Source organism: Thyridium curvatum (genome assembly GCF_004353045.1).
Source record: "Thyridium curvatum strain D216 chromosome Unknown NODE_8_length_716436_cov_74.480370, whole genome shotgun sequence".
NCBI classification, from domain to species: Eukaryota; Fungi; Ascomycota; class Sordariomycetes; order Thyridiales; family Thyridiaceae; genus Thyridium; species Thyridium curvatum.
Genome location: NW_022156763.1, coordinates 607,805 through 626,376, shown reverse-complemented (window position 1 = coordinate 626,376; position 18,572 = coordinate 607,805). Strand labels below are relative to the sequence as shown.

Sequence of the window (18,572 nt, the reverse complement as noted above, 5' to 3'; positions counted from 1 at the left end):
TAAATCACCTAACTGGAGGATGCTCTTTGCCATCTGATGCTTTGCCATGTACTTTCCTGGGGAAGCGACGCCTGTTGCCTTTTCATGAAATGTTGTACGTGGCCTTTAACTTGATCGAGCACTTGAATGTCTCGCCATCTCTGCGGCTCTGCCTTGGGGGTTCTGAAATGTTCAGCATCTCGGCCTCATATTTCAATATCATCTCATCCATCCACTTCTCGCATCGACCTCAACAGGACTTTTGAACATGGCCAGCAAGTGCGTCCAGCCCCAAGGTGCTCTCACGCACCAGCTAGCCATCAAAGATGTCTTCAACCGCTTGTCAGAGCGTGAGCAGCTCTATGCACATCATCTGTCCAAGGCGGCCTGGCACGGGGCCAGGGTGATCATGAGCCAGACCTCTCCAGAGTCCAACTCCATCTTCGATCTCATCATGGAACTGCACAAATCATGTGGCGGTGATTGGAATCACTTTGTGGAGGAAGGCAAAGTCACCGAAGTAGAGTTGTCGGCATTTCTCGACTACGCTGCATTGTTCCTGAGCAATATCGGCAACTATTTTGTATGTTATTTTCATTGAACCTGAATTTCTGAAGAGAACAGCTACTCATTGAAGTTCCTTTAGGCCGACGGGGGAAGGAAGATCATCACGAACCTCTCTCGACATGCACTCGAGAGGCTGGCCACATGCTCGCCCGAAGCCCTCTCTCTGCTCAAGGGTGTTATTGACCCTATGCTATCAACCTCCCCTTCCAGCATCGGATATCCCAGCGACACCGCCCAGGCCAATTACTACCTGGGAGATCGAATCACACCAGACGAGCTGGACTTAGTCTCCGAAGCCATGGAAGCACGTGCCATCAAGCCGGAGAACACTCGAATCCTCAAGAAGCAGGGAGACCAGGGACAGACTGTTTTTGACGTCTTGCAGGCTTCCGCTGTTGCAGGATACCTCGACCTGTTGGACGATGTGGACGAGCTCGGCATGGTTATCCGCGTTTGCGGCGAGGACCATCGTGAAGCGATGGCAAATATTTGCCAATCTTTGGGGAGGGCAAAGGAGTATGCCGGCAACGAGAAACAACGACAAGTCATCGACCACTACATCGCTAGCTTCCTGACGGGAAGCCTAGACGCATTTCGCGATGCCCAGAGGGTGTGGGTCACGGACAAGTCTCCTGCCATCGAATCAGTGTTCGGATTCGTCGAGCCATACAGAGACCCGTACGGCGTCAGAGGTGAGTGGGAGGGGATCGTCTGCATCTCCGACCCGAATGAGAGCTCCAGTCTGAGGCAGCTCGTCGAGATGTCGGACACCTTCATCCGGTTACTACCTTGGGCCGTACCCGGCGTGAACAATGGCAAAGGGCCTTTCGAGAAGGAAGTTTTTGAAGCGCCAGACTTTTCAAGCGTGCATGGTCAGTGCTGGACTTCTATATAGTGTTTCACCGCATTTGTATGTTCTAACCATTCCCTTTAGCACTTGCATCATGTTCAAGCATCGTCTGGAATGGGATCAATCTACCGAAATACAACGACATCAGGGAGACATGCGGCTCAAAGAATGTCATAGTGGCGAATCGAGTTGCTGCTGAGAACGACAGAGCCAGCCCTTGCCATTATGTCCACCCACAAGAGGTAGGGCGCTACAAGGATTGCATGCCCAGCGTCAAAAACATCACAACCGCAGTTCATGAACTGTTCGGCCACGGGACTGGCAAACTCCTGAGTGAGACGCATCCGTGGGTTTATAACTTCGACATGGCCAATCCTCCCCTCAATCCTCTTACCGGCAAGCCAGTGAGAACCTGGTACCTCACTGGTCTAACCTGGGACCGTTTATTTGGGGAGATTGCTGGTGCGGTAGAGGAATGCCGAGCTGAAGCCATGGCGATGTACCTCATCGACAACAAAGAGCTCCTTTCTCTCTTTGGACACGATGACACGACACCGATAACAGCCGACGAAAGTTCGTATACCATGACTGGACTGTTGAGGCAATCTCGAACATGCTGACGAAACACAGTTATTTACAACACATATATTTCCATCGGTGTAGCTGGACTTCAGGCATTGGACTTCTACAACATCGACGAACAGGCATGGGGTGAGGCTCATCGTAGTGTATGTAGCAGCCATTCTCTCTAGTTCCGAACCTCTTGCTATCTTAGCGCTGACTAGAGTTCTGACACAGGGCCAATTCGCGATCTTGAAGCACCTGCTTCTTGAGGGCCATGGCGTCTTGACTGTCGAGCATGATGAGGCACTTGGGAGCCTGACCGTCAGAGTTGACCGCGGCAAGTTGTTGTCTCACGGTAAACCAGCCTTGGGACAACTGCTCACTTGCCTGCATATCTGGCGTTGCACTGCAGATGTCAAGCCTTGCACCAAGTACTACAAGATCCTTTCTGCAGTCGAGGGGAGGTACGAGGAGTGGAGGAAGATCGTGGCATCCAAGCCCAAGCCCCGCTGGAAGTTTGCGCAGGCAAACACCTTCCTGAGAGGCGAGGAAGTCGAGCTCAAGGTGTATGATGAGAGCAATGAAGGTATCATTCAATCGTGGGCTGAGAGGGAGCTGTGAACGGGGGTTAGCTTGATGGCTAGCTAGACAACAAGGGAATTAGTGGTGTGTAAGTTCAATGTATTCCTATGTGCATTGTAACAATGCAAATAATCAATCTTAAATGCGGGAACAATGAATATGCACAATTGATTTTGCTACTATGAGTATCAATCTTTTACTACACCGACCGAATGATGGCTGTTCGCCTTCAACCACGGGATCCTCGGTTACTCGGGACAATCGATATCCCTGGAACCCACAGAACTGCTCTGACAGCCGCCCGGGCACTACTTGTGTAAACGAGGTGAGAGCACTTTTCCGCGCAAATAACATTGACCCTCTTCCTTCCCTCCTCATGAGTAAAGCTTAGACCTTAGAATTGCTCCTAACATGCCCATGTCCGAAGATCCCGGGGTCGTGTCGCAGAGTCTGTCTCCACTCCTTGATTACCCACTTCCTGTTCTGGAAGTTCTGATTACCCTCCGCTGTGGAAACGGCGGGGTCGGCGTCGACCAGTTCCATGTTACGGATTCCCACAACACTCGCTAGGCGTTTGAGGAGCCGCTCAGCTGAACCCCTAGACAGGGTTGAGCACCATTGCCCAAACAGGAAATATTGATATGTTCAACGAAAGTCTTAGCAGTCGCCGTGAGATAACAGAGAACATGTAGATAAAAGAGAACAAGACGGTATAAAGCTAGATTTCTTCCTGAGAAGGGAGGTTCCAAATTCCTTCCCAGCAAGTTCTCCTCTGGATGCTATTTTGACAGCTACATAGTTCACTTGGATTCGGATATATCACTCGCTCACACTGCTTTGCTCCTTTCATTGGACCGACTGGGCCACTTTCATCGCACAATGCATCTTACAAGATCCTTCCCTTTCCTCCTATCTCTTGGCCTGGTTCCAACAGCACTCGCGCGACCAAATGCCAGAGCTGAAGCGGGTCGTTCCAATGGCCGGGCGATATACATCCTCAGCAACGAGCAGCAGAACAGTGTTGTCGCTCTGCCCATGGCCGGCAACGGAATGTTATCAGCCGGATCAAACACTCCGACCGGAGGAGCAGGGTCGAACGCCATCGACGGCATGACGAAACAGCCGGCCGGACCGGACGCGCTTCTATCGCAATCCGCCCTGACCGTGGCGGGCAATGTACGTAGCCCTCGGAAAGACTACCCGGGAAATCGTCGCTAATGTTCCTTTCAGTCCCTGTTTGCCGTGAATGCCGGGTCGAACACCGTCACCATGTTTGCGATCGACAGGGCGGACCCAACCAAGCTCAAGATGGTCGGCAACCCCATGTCCGTCAAGGGCGAATTCCCCAACACGGTTGCCGCTTCAGAGAAGCACAAAATCGTTTGTGTCGCGTCCACTGGTGCCGTGGCTGGAGTCTCGTGCGGTTCCTTCTCCTCCTGCGGCATCGGCGCCATGGACGATCTCCGGCCCATCGACCTCAAGCAGACGACGCCACCCGTGGGACCGACCAACACGGTGTCGCAGGTCTTCTTCTCCAATGACCAGGACACATTGTATGTGACAGTCAAGGGCGACCCCAGCAAGAACAGCACTGGCTTCTTGGGAGCGTTCCCGGTGCAAGGCAAGAGTGCTTGCATGGCGAAGGCGTCCGTCAGCCGGGAGGGTGTCATGTCCTCGCCGGAAGGCACCGTCGTGCTGTTCGGATCCTCGCCCATCCCCAAGTCAACCGACCTCTTCGTCACAGACGCATCTTTTGGCGCTGTGGTGCTGGCGATTGACCCCAAGACCGAAGTTGCGACTGCCAAAGGCAAAGGAGTAATCGAGGGTCAGAAAGCCACCTGCTGGTCGACCATCTCGCCGGCTTCAAACACGGCGTTCGTCACCGATGTCGCCCTCAATCGCCTGGTCGAGATGTCATTGACGGATGCACGCATCGTGTCAATCATTGACCTGGCCGCCAACGGAGATCCGGGGCTGATCGACCTTGAAGCGGCTGGCAAGTTCGTCTACGCGCTCAGCCCTGGGAACGGCACGACACCTGCAGCGGTGACGGTAGTAGATGTGACGAGCAAGGCTCAGGTTCAACACCTCCAGCTGAAGGACGCGGGTCTGAGCAAGAATGCCCAGGGTATGGCGTTGTTGTTGTAGGCTGATTAGATGGACTGCCGGATGGTGCAGTGGCCGCCCATCATACGCCTTGGCTGAAGTCTTGGCAGATGAAAGCTCTGTGGATATTACTGTACTTTTCATCTCATCCCAGATTGCAGACTGTTGCTACACATAACAGTGAGCGAAGCGGTGACAGGACTGACAACCTCGGCGACATGTGTCGCGACACACGATGATGTCCAATCATCAACGAGGTCCACGACCACGAGGGGCAAGTTCACTTCACTTATCTGGGCACGTACCTAGCGCGCCTATCAAGATGGCACCTAAACCTGTAAATTTCACGGATTAAGCTACCTTTTCGGATAGCACTCCACCCAAAATACTACTCCCAAACATGCTTTAAAGCCAGACCCCAGCTCGATGCAGAATCCTTAAGGCCAAAACCTCATGAAGGGAACCATACAGTATCAGCGCAGGAACGTGATCGGATCGACTTCCCGATCTGTGCCCCTACCCCTCTCGCTTATCAGACGGCTGGTATGCAAATACAGGAGCCCAGGCGCAGGCATTGAGGACCCTGAAGTCATGTCGATATCGAACAGACGGAGCGGGATGGAGACGGCGACATTCTCTCGGCGCGATCCTTCGGAAATGCGACTTCTGTGTAATTCTCTCCCCCGAGACGCCCCGCGATGCTACCTTGGCGGTACCATAGTCTGACTTGTGGACCGAGTAAAGGCAGCCCGCGATACCCGACCCGCTCGATAAAGCTCCTTTTCATAGTCCAAGGGCATGCGGCGATGTGATCGCTTTGAATACTTAAACCCCCATGATGTCAGCCCAGCGGATGCCGATCCTGTCCGTCTCTTCATCCAGCAGAGGTCAGTACCGCAGACCGGGGCAGAGAAAGCGACCGCAAGACCACTGTCATCACGATGAAGCCCGTTCTTACACTTCTGCCCCTGGCGGCTTCGGCCCGCATCGCCCCGGGCCCGCCCTCACTGGTCTTTGCTCCCGCCTCGGTCCCAGCCGTGCCTCTCACGCCGGCCAAACCATGTCTCTCCGAGAACGTGACTCTTGGCTGGGGCGCTCAGGATTCCAGCTTTGTCAATGTCACTCTGGACATGACGCACCCGACTGTGGTCCTCGAGAGCCTCGTCGCCGTCAAGGAGGTTGACTGCGACGCTGCGTCTGTTGCCATCTCTTTCAGCTCGTCTGAGGGTCTCGACGCTGCTGTCGCCGAGTGGCGGGCCGCTGGCACTTTCGTGCTCATCACCAACCACATGGGTGACTGCGATGCCGAGCTCGAGCGCGGCTTCTTCCTGGGTGGGAGCGTCGCTGTTGATGCTCAGCGTCTGATCGCCAATGTCACCGCCGAGAAGACGGACATTGCCAACACGGCGGGTACTTTTCCCCCAACTCTGACCGAACTCTGTGTACTGAGGCACGCTACTAATTCGCCCTTTAGCTAAGACCTCCATCTCTTTCTCCGGGGTTCCCATCGACTCCGTTCCCTCCAGGCGTGAAGTTGTGCTGAACAAGAGCCTGACCATCAACGGCGACCTCAAGCTCCCCGGACCCGTGACCCTGTACGAGTACAAACCATACGTCAAGGCTATCGCCAAGTCCGCCGACTTTGGTGCCTCCGTCACCCTGTCCGGTTACGTCGAGTACATGGTCCTCCAGGGCAAGCTTACCGCATTTTACGTCGACATTGACACCAGAGTCGCCGCGGATCTAGTCCTGGAGCTGGATGTATCGGCTGCCTACAACCAGACCTTCAGCTACCAGGCCGGCAAGCTCGGATATAGCCTCATCAATATCCCCGGCATCATCAACATCGGCCCCGCGCTGGAGTTTGACATTGGAGTGGCGCTCGGCGCTTCTGGCGCCGTCGTCGTGACCGGCGAGGTCGGCGCTGCCATCGAGGACGGCAACGTGCACCTCGACTTTGTCGACGCCAAGAAAACTTCTACCAGCGGCTGGACGCCCAAGTACAACGCCGGCCTGAAGCTCTCCGAGAAGGCTGCCGTCAGCGTCGACCCATTCCTGGACCTGACTGTCGAGCTCGAGTTTGAGCTCCTGGGGGGTAAGCTGGATCTTAGTGGTGGTGTCACTGCCCAACCGCGCTTCAACAACGAGTTTACCCTCACGGCGAGCCAGGAGGTCGACCCTACCACTGGCGGTGTCAAGCAGCCTGGTGGCACTTGTGACCAGGGTGTCCGGGTTGAGTCCGAGTTTCAGTTCAGTGTCATTGCTTTCGCAACCCAGTTCTGGAAGAACACGGTTTACAGGCAAGTCCTTCTGGTCCATAAGGTCAGTCTTTGTGGCTAACTGATGTAGTGTGACTGTTCCCATTGCCGACAAGTGCTACTCATGGCTTTAATTCTTGTCGTTTATTGCGATTGGGTCTCCGGGCTTTTCCCCAAGCAACCCATACCAAGAAACACATTCGCATGTCGCGCTTGTGCTTGCCGATTCTATTCACCCTTCATCCCTGTTGTGATTCAGGGATTGATTTGACGCCCTTGATTCAGATGAATGCTCCAAGGCGAAGCGATCCGTAGTTAAGCAGACATCACCAGGCTGGTGGGGGGCCGATGGTGCGCAGCCCCTAAACACTGCCTTCCCGAATCGAGTAAAAGTGTGCTTTATAATAATGCATGTGAGCATTGAATAAGTCACAAACTGGACTCTCGATTCGGTGCCCACAGGATGCCCCATGTCAATGTTGATTAGGTCATATGCGCTGAGATGTGTCCAAGCCTGCCGTCCTAAACGCCAAGCCTTTCTCTAGTTAAAATCCGCATGCACGTTGCGAGATTTGCATAAGTTGACCTCTCGCAGCCGGAGCAAGACGACGAGGGTAAGGCAACGGACAAGTCTAACTATATGTCGCGGCATTTTTATGCTCAGCTACAACCTATGACCACAAAGATGGACCTTCCGACGCAACATTTCCCAGCCGAGCAAAGCTCTCTCTCTCTAAGCTCTGGCACGAGGCGCGCGTCCTCTTCGAAACCTCTCTCTCCGCCCGCGAGTCCCGCAAGGAAGCCCTTCGCGACGAGGCGACGCTCGAGGACACCATCAAGTCCCTCAAGCAGGCGCAGGAGAAGGCCTCGGCCGCCTACGGCGCGAAATTTGCTGGCACCCTCATCGAGTTTAAGTTGGGCCGCGTGCTGCAGCGCCTAGAGTACCTTGTCAAGATCGGCGACGAGGCGATGCGCTACTCGCCCGAGACGGCGTCGTACGCGTGGTCGGCCTTTCGCATGATCTTTGCCGGCCTCCTCAAGGACTTCGAGGCCTGCCGCTCGCTCGTCGACTCGGTCGACACCATGTCCAACGTCATCTTTGTGTGCGAGATTTACGCGAAGCGCCAGCTGCAGAAGCTCCCCATCGGTATGGAGGAGGTGCAGCTATTGGCGGACAAGATTCTCGACAAGATTCCCGTGCTCTTATCGCTTGTTTTGAAGTTTGCCTATGAAACGAGGAAGCTGGTACTGGATCATTCTAGCTTCAGTAAGCCACAGACCCGAAATGAGAATATGGACACCTGGCTAACAGCGGGGGCAGGACGAACGCTCTCTGTTATGTTCGGCGGCTCGGAAGAGCTGCGCGATATCCTTCGTGACACCAAGACTAAAGTCGACGAGCTGCACAAGATTGCAGATATCTCCTTTCGCGAAGCGGCGATGGAGATCTTGGTGGAGGCACAGCAAGATTCCACAGCCGCCCTTGATTTTCTCCAGGCCACAAAAGAGGAGTTCTTTCCTGCAGTCAGAGCCATCCAGAACGAGCAGAGCCAGCAGAAGGAGGCACAAGTGAGGATGGAGCTCGAGAGAGAGCTGGATGAGCTAATGCGATGGCTCAAAATGGGGACCTCGGCTGAACTCGAGCTACCACAGAAGTTGCTCCAGGACAACCTTGAGAGACGACATCCCGGCACCTGCAAATGGATTCAAGAGGACGAGAAATTCAAGCAGTTCTACTGGCCGCCCGCTGAGAGAAATCCTCATCATCTTCTATGGATCATGGGCGATGCGGGCTTCGGTAAATCGGTGCTCATGTCCTCAATTGTTGATTGGATTCAAAGTCAAGGAACCCCCGACGGAAGCGAGAGACCTATTTTCCTCTACTTCTTTTGCAAGACTGGAAACGACTCAACGCAGAAGGGCCACAGGATCATGCTACATCTCCTTATGCAGTTGCTCAATGTCAGCAAAGAACCGCCCCAGGACAGCAAAGAGCCCGAAAAATCATTTAAAGCTCGCATGCAAAGATGTGTCGAGGCAGCAAAGCAGGCTCGCACTAAAGAGGTCAAAGACTTTCAGATCGGGGACTCTATGCAACCACTTCTTATCGCGTTGGCTCGCGTATTAGAACGGCCAGTGTACATATTGTTAGACGCGCTGGACGAGTGCAATGACTGGAATGAAGGCCTTCTTGGTGCGTTTGAACAGACAGTCGCACCAGGCGCTGACATTCGGATCCTGATTTCGAGCCGACCGGAGGATAGGATAAGAGAGAAACTGGACAGGTGCCCATCTGTTACTCTTACCAAGGATGCCACAGCTAAAGACGTCGAGTCGTACATATTGAGTTCGCTGAAGCGGATCAAGCGCTTCAGCAAGTCTGAAAAGACTATAGCCGGCTCGATTATTGCGACGAAGGCCGATGGCATGTTCCGTTGTAAGTCAATCAGCTCCAAGATAGTCTTACATGGGTCTTAATGCGCAATGACAGATGCGGGTCTTGCAGTGGAGAGCCTCAGACAACCCAAGGCTGTAATGACGAGTTTCCAGAAGCTCATGCAGCAGTTTCCCGACGGCATGGCTGGGCTATACAGGCAGGAATTAGACAGCCTCGATTCCGATCTTCGCCACATGCTCCTAGTCGCGCTTAGATGGGTTGTATGTGGCGAAGGACTCATATCCACTGAGACAGTTGCCGACGAACTTGAACAAAAGTATGACTTCGATTTGGACACGGATGAGGAGGAGGAAGAGGGTGGTGGTGACAGTGAGTCCATCGCTGCTTCGATTAACGTCACCGCTAGAGCATCTACTCAGCTTGTTGAAGATCTTGAAAGCATGGTGGAAGTTGACGTCAACAGTCAAGCTTCTGATGATACAGCTCAGCTAGGCAGGGACTCGATCAACATTCTCAAAGTTGCGGGTCGAAACTTTCTAAAGTTCGACCAAGAAAACCACATATCCATTCAACACACCTCAGTCCGAGACTTTGTTCTTAATGAGTCGAAGTATCACCAGCTTGGGGAGGCGCTATGCCCAGGCGCTATGCCCGAGATGTCGAGAACGCATTGGTGCTTTGTCTGCTACCGAGGCAAGCCCAAAGCAGGGGCACTTATCCTTGGCAATTTACTGCGTGAGAAAGCTCAACTGCCCCTCCTTTCAAAGGGCATTTTTAAGGACAAAAGTATTGGAGGCTCATGGACAGTTCGTGGCCGACCAAGCAAATGCGGTTGAGAAAGCTGAAGAGCCCGCGGAGGATGAGGGCCCTGATGATCTGCAGCAGTCCGCCCCCCTACCCGGTAAATCAAGTGAGGACCTCCCACAAGATTCGAGGCCTACAAATGAACAAGGGACAAATGGCGCGCCCTCAGTTGAAAACCAGCCACCGACTAATAGCGAGGACGATCACTCACCAGAGCATGCTCAGGTTGGTGATAAAGATAATGACGACTGGGAATCAGTGACCTCTGTCGCTACCTCTTTCGCTGCCTCTGTCGCTAGGTCTGCGTGGTCTGCTCGTCTGAACCCCTACCTCAAGACCGTCAATTCTAGCAACGACACTATAAAACCGAACCTGCGATACGAGCTTACACATTGGCCATATCACGTTCGGGAGGCAGAACGACTATGGCCTCAAGACAACCGTGACGAGCAGGAATGGGCAATACTGTGCCGGGAGATTGAGACTTTTCTGCACAGCAACCCCGCAGTTCTCAAGACATGGGAGAAACGCGTCCTGGGCGGGAGAGATTTGATCATTTTTGACATCTCGTTACATCGTGCCGATTGATATCGGCGATGTGGCGTTGCTGGTTCTCTTTCAGTGTTTGGTTGGTGCGTAAGGTGCGTTGCGCCTCGAGAGAACCCGCGGACTGTTCATCGTGTGGTTCGAGGTCGTCAGGCGCCTCTAGCAACTCTGGGAGCTTGCGCTTGCTTGTCTGCCCATCCAGCGATGAACATGCCATGGTGAAACAGCGATAAACGAACGAGAGACAGAAGCCGCGGCCTTCCGGGTTGTATGGCGAGGTGTCTTTGGTCAGCAGTTTATGACAGTGGCATGCAAGCCCTGCGCTTGACCTTGCGTGACGCTGACAAGCCCGCACATGAGTAGAGTCGATTGGGATATTGCACCGGCACCGCAGCGACGGCCAGATGGAAGCAACAGCGAACGCTGAACGAGATGAGCGCGCGGAGAACTGGATGACCTGAGGGGAGGAGGCACTGACTGCACTGACAGAAGAACTGGCCAATACTAAAAACAAGCTGTGGTCAGAATGGTTGGCGAAAGTTCCTCCGAGAGAGAGACCAACTCGCACCTCGATTCCAGCAATGTATATCCTTGCTCGGGTACTATTTGACTAGTCAAAACGATGCATTCGACGGTTAGCGAAGTACTTGTGTTAACAGTTGAGCCCATCAATGAACATGCCCATATCCATTCCGACGAAGGAGCAGTGGTAGCTGGAGGGATTTCTTGGTTCCAGGTTGTGTTGTAGTGGAGATGACTAAGGTAGGCCTACCTAGGTATCCTGCGGGCTACGGCCTACAAATGGCCCCCTTGCCCCGACCGCCCCAGGTCAGCCGGGAGGCTATTCGGCCGCAACCCCCGTTTGGCCCTCCCCTGATAGCGTGATACCTCTCCCCACCACTCGAGAGACTCTCGAGACTCTCTACAAATAGATCCACCAGCCGCCCAGTAGCGGTATCAGGGCAGTAGCCCCCTATAGCTCTAGAGCCTTCAGGGCAGTGGCTCTCCCCGAAGGATCCGTGTCCCTTCGATGGCGGTGGCATTGGGGGCGGGCTGAATCCCGCGCGCGCGCTGTTGGTTCCTCCTCCGCCAATGGACTGTTCCGCCCATCTCCAACAGGGCGTCGAGTCGAAACCCAACAGACATGCAGGATTCACAGTTGGGGGTGTATTTCTGCTGTGAGTTTGGCCAATTTGCCCAATACATGTGCACTGCCGCTGGAGCCCTGCCGTTCCCGAGTTGCTTTTGCCTGTTCAAATCGACACAACCCACCCTGTGAGGGCGGTTGCTTAAATTAGAATAAATTCGCTGGGATTAGTGCAGAATCGGCTCGAAGAGAAGTTGGTGAGATATGGCTTGTGGCTAGGACTCTTGACAGAGGTATAAGGGCGGCGAGTTGAGGAAGATATTCGGGTCGACTTATGGTATCCCAGTCCGCCAGGTCAAATACTCTCCTTACGTTCCCCCTCCAGCGTACCCAAGAGGTGATCCTGACTACAAGGTCTCGAATGGAAAGCTGCTTGTGCAATATCAGCCAGCTCCGGATTGCCAAGGCCAGGCCAGGTATCGGGTGTGGTTCGAGGGGAAGACGATGTCAAATGGGGACGGCTCCAGCAGCGAGAAGGCATGGAAACCACTTCCGGGCCAGATATTTCTAGGTTCTCAAATAGGAGGCTCAAACCAGCGACGCGACGTGTGCCCTGCCAAGTCCGCCCCTGGATCAAATAGAACAAGCAGCAGCCCAACCACAGCTACAAGTACCAGCACGCAAGTATCAACATCCACACAAGTTAGAACTACCCTTCCGGCAACGACACCATCACCAGCTTCACCTGCAACAACGAGCCACAATGGGCCAACATCGACAGCGAGTACGTCTCATCCTTCGACGACACTTCCAGCTCCACCTGCCACAACATCCGGGACGGACGCCGAGCCCTTCTGTTTGCCGGACAACCATCCAGATAAGAAACTCTATCAGTGCACCTGCTCGCAAGGCATAACAGTCTCCCCGTTCGCGCTGAGCGATGGCCATCAGTGCCCCAGCACCTCGCCCGGGCCCGAGTGGAAGACCGTCACTCCAGAGCCTACTCCGACTCGCACAGACGGGCCGGCCCTGCATTTCACCACGACGGATTTGGCCGGTAATGTGAAGGTTTGCACGTCCGTATCGACCATCCACGTGGCCGGCCTTGTTGCCACTGAGTTGCACCAAACCGCCACCCTATGCCACTGGGACTTGCAACGCGCACATTCACGAATATGCCGGCGTCAGAATGGATGGTCCTGTCTTCGCTGCAAAGATTACAGTCTATGATGGGGGCGGTGCGCTCCTCCACGAGCTTGACACCAAGGATTGGAAGCCTTACCGAACGCCTCTCACTGTGCCCAAGAATCCGTTGCGGTACGATGTGAAATTCGAGTTCTTGGACGGGGAGGCGAAGAAGAAGCGCCAGGAAAAGCTTCCTGCGGGGCTGCCTTTTGACATTCGCGTCACAGCAGATCCAGCAACGACTTGGTCGACATGAGATAGAGATACTTCCAAGCTTCCGCACTGCCAGGTTGGAGGTTGGGATACGCACGATCACCCCTTGGATGACATCTTTGGAAGCGATGGTTCCTACCCTATTCCAGTAAGTTTGCGAGGTTCGGGGATGATACCACCTGCTACTCTGTGCTGACGATAATTACTCCTTGGCAGGATCGGCAAATGGATTGTCGTTGGAGCTGCTGATTCGAGGGGGACACATAATCACTCTTCAGCAAAGGCATCTCAAGGAATGCCTTTTTCATACAACCTGTCTATTTTAGACAGTGGGATAACCCTTGCGAGCTCCAGAGCCCTTGAAGGATATGAGTTGTTAGCATCGATGTGGCTCCTCATCTAATAAGCCTTTATATTTTCTGGGCTTCATCCGTTGATGATTATTGCTCTTCCGGATAACGTGGCGATAACTCTAGCAAGAACAATAATAGACCGAAGGTGAAATTGATGCCTCATTCAAGACAATATATGCCTACCGAACCCCAGAGTATCTCCCAATAGGGCGGTAAGAGAGATCTGAGACATCTGTGGATGATACCCACGCTCCAGGATTCCATCCTCTTCAGAATGAGATCAATGAACGCTTCACAACCACGTCAAAAGGCTGATTGACTAGTAAAGCAAACAAAAGCAGGCATCGAATCACCGGACCGCTGATTTATTAGCCAGGATCGATGACTGGGGATGTGAACGGATCTTGAGACACATTCAACAGCGAAAACAGGACCCACCAGGGTTCTTCGCCTTTTTTGAGCCACAAAAACAACAGACAGCTCGTCTTCAAACTCACTGCACGATTGATATCCTTTTCACCAAAACAAAAAGAAGCATTTAGGAAGCAGTCACACTGAGATATGCCCAAGGTTCGTCCGCCTGCCAAGCGTATATTATGTCAGCGAGGCAAACTAACAACCCCGCCGAGCTGAACAGCTGAAAGCGAGAGCCACAAGAAACACCACCACCGCCAGCAGGAAGCTCACGACAACCTCACTTTCACTCATTCCTAGTGCGCAGAAAAATGGCTTCCACACCCGCAAAGCTGCCCATCCGAGGCAGAGCATCGCTCTCGCCCTCGCCGAGGCCGTCGTCGTCCCCGGTCGCTACCTCAATCAAGATCCGCGGCCCCGGCATCACCACTCTGCCCTTCACGACCCTCGACGTCTTCACCAGCACACGCTACCTCGGCAATCCCCTCGCCGTCGTCTCCGTGCCGGCCTCGATGGGCAAGCATGCCCTGACACAGGCCATGAAGCAGCGCATCGCGCGCGAGTTCAACCTCTCCGAGACGGTCTTCCTGCACGAGCCCGACACCACCGAGACCGACACCATCGACATCGACATCTTCGTCACCGACGCCGAGATCCCCTTCGCCGGCCACCCCACCATCGGCAGCGCGTATCTCCTCCTCCGCGAGCGCAGGCTGGGCCACATCCGCGCCCTGCGCACCAAGGCTGGCGAGATCCCCATTGAGCCGCAGGCTCTGAGCGAGGTCGGCGCCGTCAACGCCGAGATCCCCCATGATGTCCACGTCCACGCCGGCACGGTGGGAGACTTGCAGCCCGAGCCGCAGTGGCTCTCCGCGGATGCTAACATCCGTACCGCGGAGCGCTTCGCGCCCCTTGTTTCCATTGTCCAGGGTATGGCTTTTCTCCTGGTCGAGCTCGAGACACTGGACCAGCTGGCCAAGGTGCGTCCCGCGACCACGCAGCTGGTGTCGTCGGGTCTACTCGACGAGGGTGACTGGGGCCAGGGATTCGTCGGTAGGTACTACTACGTCCCCGGCGAGGAGAAGGACGGCATCGTGCCGATTCGCGCCCGCATGGTGGAGGAGGTTATCGAGGATCCCGCGACGGGCAGTGCGGCCTCTGCACTGGCGTGCTACCTGACTATGCTGAAGGCCGGCGAGGGTGGCAAATCTGGCGGATCGACCAAGTACCAGATCACCCAGGGTGTCGAGATGGGACGGGAGAGCGTGATCGACGTCGAGGTCAAGTTGGGCTGGGACAGCGATGGGGATGATATCATCGAGCAGGTCATGCTGGGCGGAACTGCGGTCGTTGTGATGAAGGGAAACATCGTGATCTAGGTGAAGGTGGGATCAAAGCAAGCCGGTATGGATCGGCTGCATGAATCGGGGTCTACGTTACGCATGAGATAGGCTTGGGAGTTGTCTTACACAGATTGAAGAATCCACCTGTATGATCACAATTGCAGTATCGCTGCTCTATTAAAATTAACGCTGGGGAATGGTCCTACAGATGCACGCTAGTATCGCTGAATGATATCGCTGAATGAAGTAAAGTTGCAGATTCATGTCACAACTCACACAAGATGACCATTTGACCAGGCCCGTTCCAATGTCTGGTCAATGGTCATCAGTCAGAGCCACAGCCTAAGCCGCCTTCCCGTTCGACTGGGCCTTCAACTCCGCCTCCACTTTCGCCCAAAGACCCTTCTGTCTGAACCCGGAGATCCAGTAGTTCCCCTTCTCATCCTTCCCACTGATGGGCCACCCCTCGGGGAACGCTGGGTCCTGCACACAATGGATGTACGACGCGCGCAGCGGCTTCTCCGTCGGCGTCTTGGCCGCCAGCCTGAAGTCAAAGTCGAACAGGCCCGCACGCTGCCAGTTGGAGTAGAACAGGTTGTACATGCCACTGTCGCCAAAGAAGACGGGCGTGCGCATCGACGCGTTGAACTCGCGCTGCAGCGCCGCGTACGCCTCGACCTGCTCCCGCGCGCCCTGCTCCTTGATCGCGTTGCGGAACTGCAGCGCGAGCCAGCTCAGCGGCTTGGTCAGGATCTCGCCCGCGGGGAGCAGCACGGTCGGGAAGGTCAGGGCCATGGAGATGAAGGGCCGGTCGGCCGGGCTGAGCAGGTCGTCGGCCAGCACGCGGCGCAGGGACATGGCGTTCTGCGCGGCGACGAGCGCCGTCGACGACTCGCCCATGTGGGAGCAGCAGACGCGCGTCCACCACGCGACCAGGACGTCGCCCTCGGTGACGAAGGGCGGCTCCTCGCCGGCCGCGGCGCCGAGGCCGGCCAGCTCGGCGCGCACGTCGGCGACCATCTTCTGCCAGAAGGCGGCGGGGATGCAGACCATGCGGATCTCCTTGGGGCCCAGCAGGCCCACGACGTTGCGCGCGACGTAGCCCGCCATGCCGACATTGCCCACGCGCCGGTCCGCCAGCAGGTGCTTCTCCTTGGCGTGCTTGCCGAGCTCGGCCAGCGGGTCGGTGTCGTAGCCTATCGGCGTCGGGATCTCGTCCTCGCGGCCCTGCAGCGCGAGCATCCAGCCCTCGAGGATCGCCTTCTTGCCCATGGCGTCGAAGGCCAGGTGCGGCCAGCACAGCGACACGGTGGTGGCGTCGCGGAAGGTGGTGACGTGCAGGCCCAGCGTCGGCCGGTCCGTCGTGAGCCAGGCGTCGAGCGAGAGAGCCGCGTTGCCGGCGCGTGAGAGCTCCGAAAGCTCTTCCGGGTCGCCGACGACGGTGGGGCCGGACAGCCCCGTCGGTTTGGGGATCTTGGAGGCCACGGGGTGGTCCGACATCAGCATGTCGTGGTGGACGTGCGTGAAGGCCAGTGCCGGACGGTCAGCGGTGAACTCGGCCGGCACATGGTACTCCACTCCGCCTTGGGCCTAAAATCAAACGTCAGTTGAAAGAGTCAGACCAAGACAGTGCAACAAAGTGCAACCAAGTGTTGGGAGAACGTACGTTTTTCCTGATGCGAGCTCCAAGTTTCTTGTAGCCATCACGCTGGATCAGCCTCGTCAACGAGTCGCGCAGCGTCTCTGGATCTAGTGCTTCGTCAAAGGCAAGGAGGGTGTAGACGATGACCGTCTTCCACATGAAGCCATCCTCGAACCAATGGAGAGGGATGACCTGGTCCGTAGGCACGACCGGCACCTCGCTCTTGAGGCCCAGCAACTTCTTGATCTGCATGGCCATTTAGAATGCGGGCATTTGGAAAAACAGGAGGTGAAGAAACATCCAGCATGCCAGAGTCGGAAATTCGTAATTGGGGTGACCAGACTGGTACCCGAGGCCAAATGCGAGGGAGTGGAGCGAGCAGCATCCGGGTTATTGACAGCCAACTAAGACCCAACGCAGCGAGGGTTTTACCAAAGCCTTAGTGAGCTCGTACAAGTACATGTGATAAACTCTTAGCCTGGCAAGGGTATCTCGACGTTGGTTGACTCCTGGAAATTGCACTTCGCTGTGGAGTTCCCTGCAGCCAGGTCCTTTTCCCCGGTAAGCATGGGTCGATAACAGTGACACTAGCTTTTTTGGAGTTAACTCGGTTCTGCGCCGCACGCGCGCCCGTTGCAGGCCTTTTGGCTCCGGCCGGGGTGAGGACCCGCGTATTTTGACTTTGCCGCACGAAGAGCTACCCAGATGAGGACTGCAAACCTGCCGATCTCCATTCACTGGGCTGATGAGGACAAGGCTGTCGAAACGGAGCCAGACCAGTTGATCACGACAATGGAAGCGGCACAGTACTTGTACAGTAAGTATCGAAGGTGAGAAACTTGGCATATGCACTGATGAATGAGTCTGTTCCCTCCCCTGGCCCCTGCCTCAATGACTCGGCAGCACTCTAACAAGAGACTTACCACCTTCCGTCGATTGGCATGCCAACTTGAAGTCGGTGATATTACACCGTTCAGGGAGATACAGAGATGAGTCCGTAGGGCAAAACAAGTGGCCCGACGAAAGGTAGACGGATTGCTAACAAAAAGTTCAGCAAGACTAACACTGTTCACTTTTGATGCCGGGCTTTTTGCTTGCACTGACGTATCTTGAGATGAAAATCTGTCTCCTGTTCTTCGAATTGAGAGACGCCGCAAGGAGTCTCTCTGGTACGTAGAAGAGAGTCCGAGTATGTACACCTTCGCAGTAAGCAGTAGTCAGGGTGCTGGGAGGGTGCAATTTGGGATAGCATGAATCAACTCACCATCGTCGTAAAGGATGTCCACTTTTAACCCAAAGCGTTTCACCAGCAGAGTCTAGCCCCCTGAGGCCGGCGTATTTGCTCCTCTTCGTCTGCCAAGAGTTCCACCGGCTCCGGTCCGCGACAACGGCCCGCCGCCCTGTGATGATCCCTGAACCCTGTCCCCTGTACAAAGCGAATTGCTCCAACGGCAAATGCTCCCACTTGGGACCCAGATGCGACAGTTTGGCCCAACGCAGGAAGTGCCGATCACCTCACGGCGAGAAAAAGGCGCTATCCCCCTGAAGTGGCGTCGTTAGGTTGGCGGTTCGGGGAAATATATGTCTGCGGCAGTCTCGCCATCTCCCGTGGACAAATGAGTTGCAGAAAAGTGCCGCGAGGGTTGTGTCTGTGTGTCTTTTCCCACTTGGCCAGAGAACA

The 18,572-nt window shown here is 55.1% G+C and overlaps 6 protein-coding genes across 6 annotated transcripts; 5 read left to right on the top strand and 1 right to left on the bottom strand.

The window, feature by feature from the left end:
* Positions 1-247: 247 nt before the first annotated feature.
* Positions 248-2,581, top strand: E0L32_002153 (uncharacterized protein; the record flags this gene model as incomplete). Its single annotated transcript, XM_031136312.1, has 5 exons — positions 248-562; positions 626-1,418; positions 1,481-1,969; positions 2,027-2,124; positions 2,195-2,581. The coding sequence occupies 5 exons, from the start codon at positions 248-250 to the stop codon at positions 2,579-2,581; spliced, it is 2,082 nt and encodes a 693-aa protein (XP_030989261.1).
* Positions 2,582-3,421: 840 nt separating this feature from the next.
* On the top strand, positions 3,422-4,887 carry E0L32_002152 (uncharacterized protein; the record flags this gene model as incomplete). Its single annotated transcript, XM_031136311.1, has 3 exons — positions 3,422-3,718; positions 3,773-4,686; positions 4,830-4,887. 3 exons carry the CDS (start codon positions 3,422-3,424, stop codon positions 4,885-4,887), a joined length of 1,269 nt encoding a protein of 422 aa, XP_030989260.1.
* A 702-nt stretch (positions 4,888-5,589) lies between these two features.
* Positions 5,590-10,696, top strand: E0L32_002151 (uncharacterized protein; the record flags this gene model as incomplete). The annotated part of the gene is made up of 6 exons (XM_031136310.1): positions 5,590-6,058; positions 6,123-6,970; positions 7,502-7,520; positions 7,592-9,343; positions 9,398-10,039; positions 10,092-10,696. The coding sequence occupies 6 exons, from the start codon at positions 5,590-5,592 to the stop codon at positions 10,694-10,696; spliced, it is 4,335 nt and encodes a 1,444-aa protein (XP_030989259.1).
* Positions 10,697-12,930: 2,234 nt separating this feature from the next.
* Positions 12,931-13,182, top strand: E0L32_002150 (uncharacterized protein; the record flags this gene model as incomplete). Its single annotated transcript, XM_031136308.1, has 1 exon — positions 12,931-13,182. The coding sequence occupies one exon, from the start codon at positions 12,931-12,933 to the stop codon at positions 13,180-13,182; it is 252 nt and encodes an 83-aa protein (XP_030989258.1).
* Positions 13,183-14,217: 1,035 nt separating this feature from the next.
* On the top strand, positions 14,218-15,285 carry E0L32_002149 (uncharacterized protein; the record flags this gene model as incomplete). The annotated part of the gene is made up of 1 exon (XM_031136307.1): positions 14,218-15,285. One exon carries the CDS (start codon positions 14,218-14,220, stop codon positions 15,283-15,285), a length of 1,068 nt encoding a protein of 355 aa, XP_030989257.1.
* A 306-nt stretch (positions 15,286-15,591) lies between these two features.
* On the bottom strand, positions 15,592-17,149 carry E0L32_002148 (uncharacterized protein; the record flags this gene model as incomplete). The annotated part of the gene is made up of 2 exons (XM_031136306.1): positions 15,592-16,839; positions 16,916-17,149. The coding sequence occupies 2 exons, from the start codon at positions 17,147-17,149 to the stop codon at positions 15,592-15,594; spliced, it is 1,482 nt and encodes a 493-aa protein (XP_030989256.1).
* Between the last annotated feature and the right edge of the window lie 1,423 nt (positions 17,150-18,572).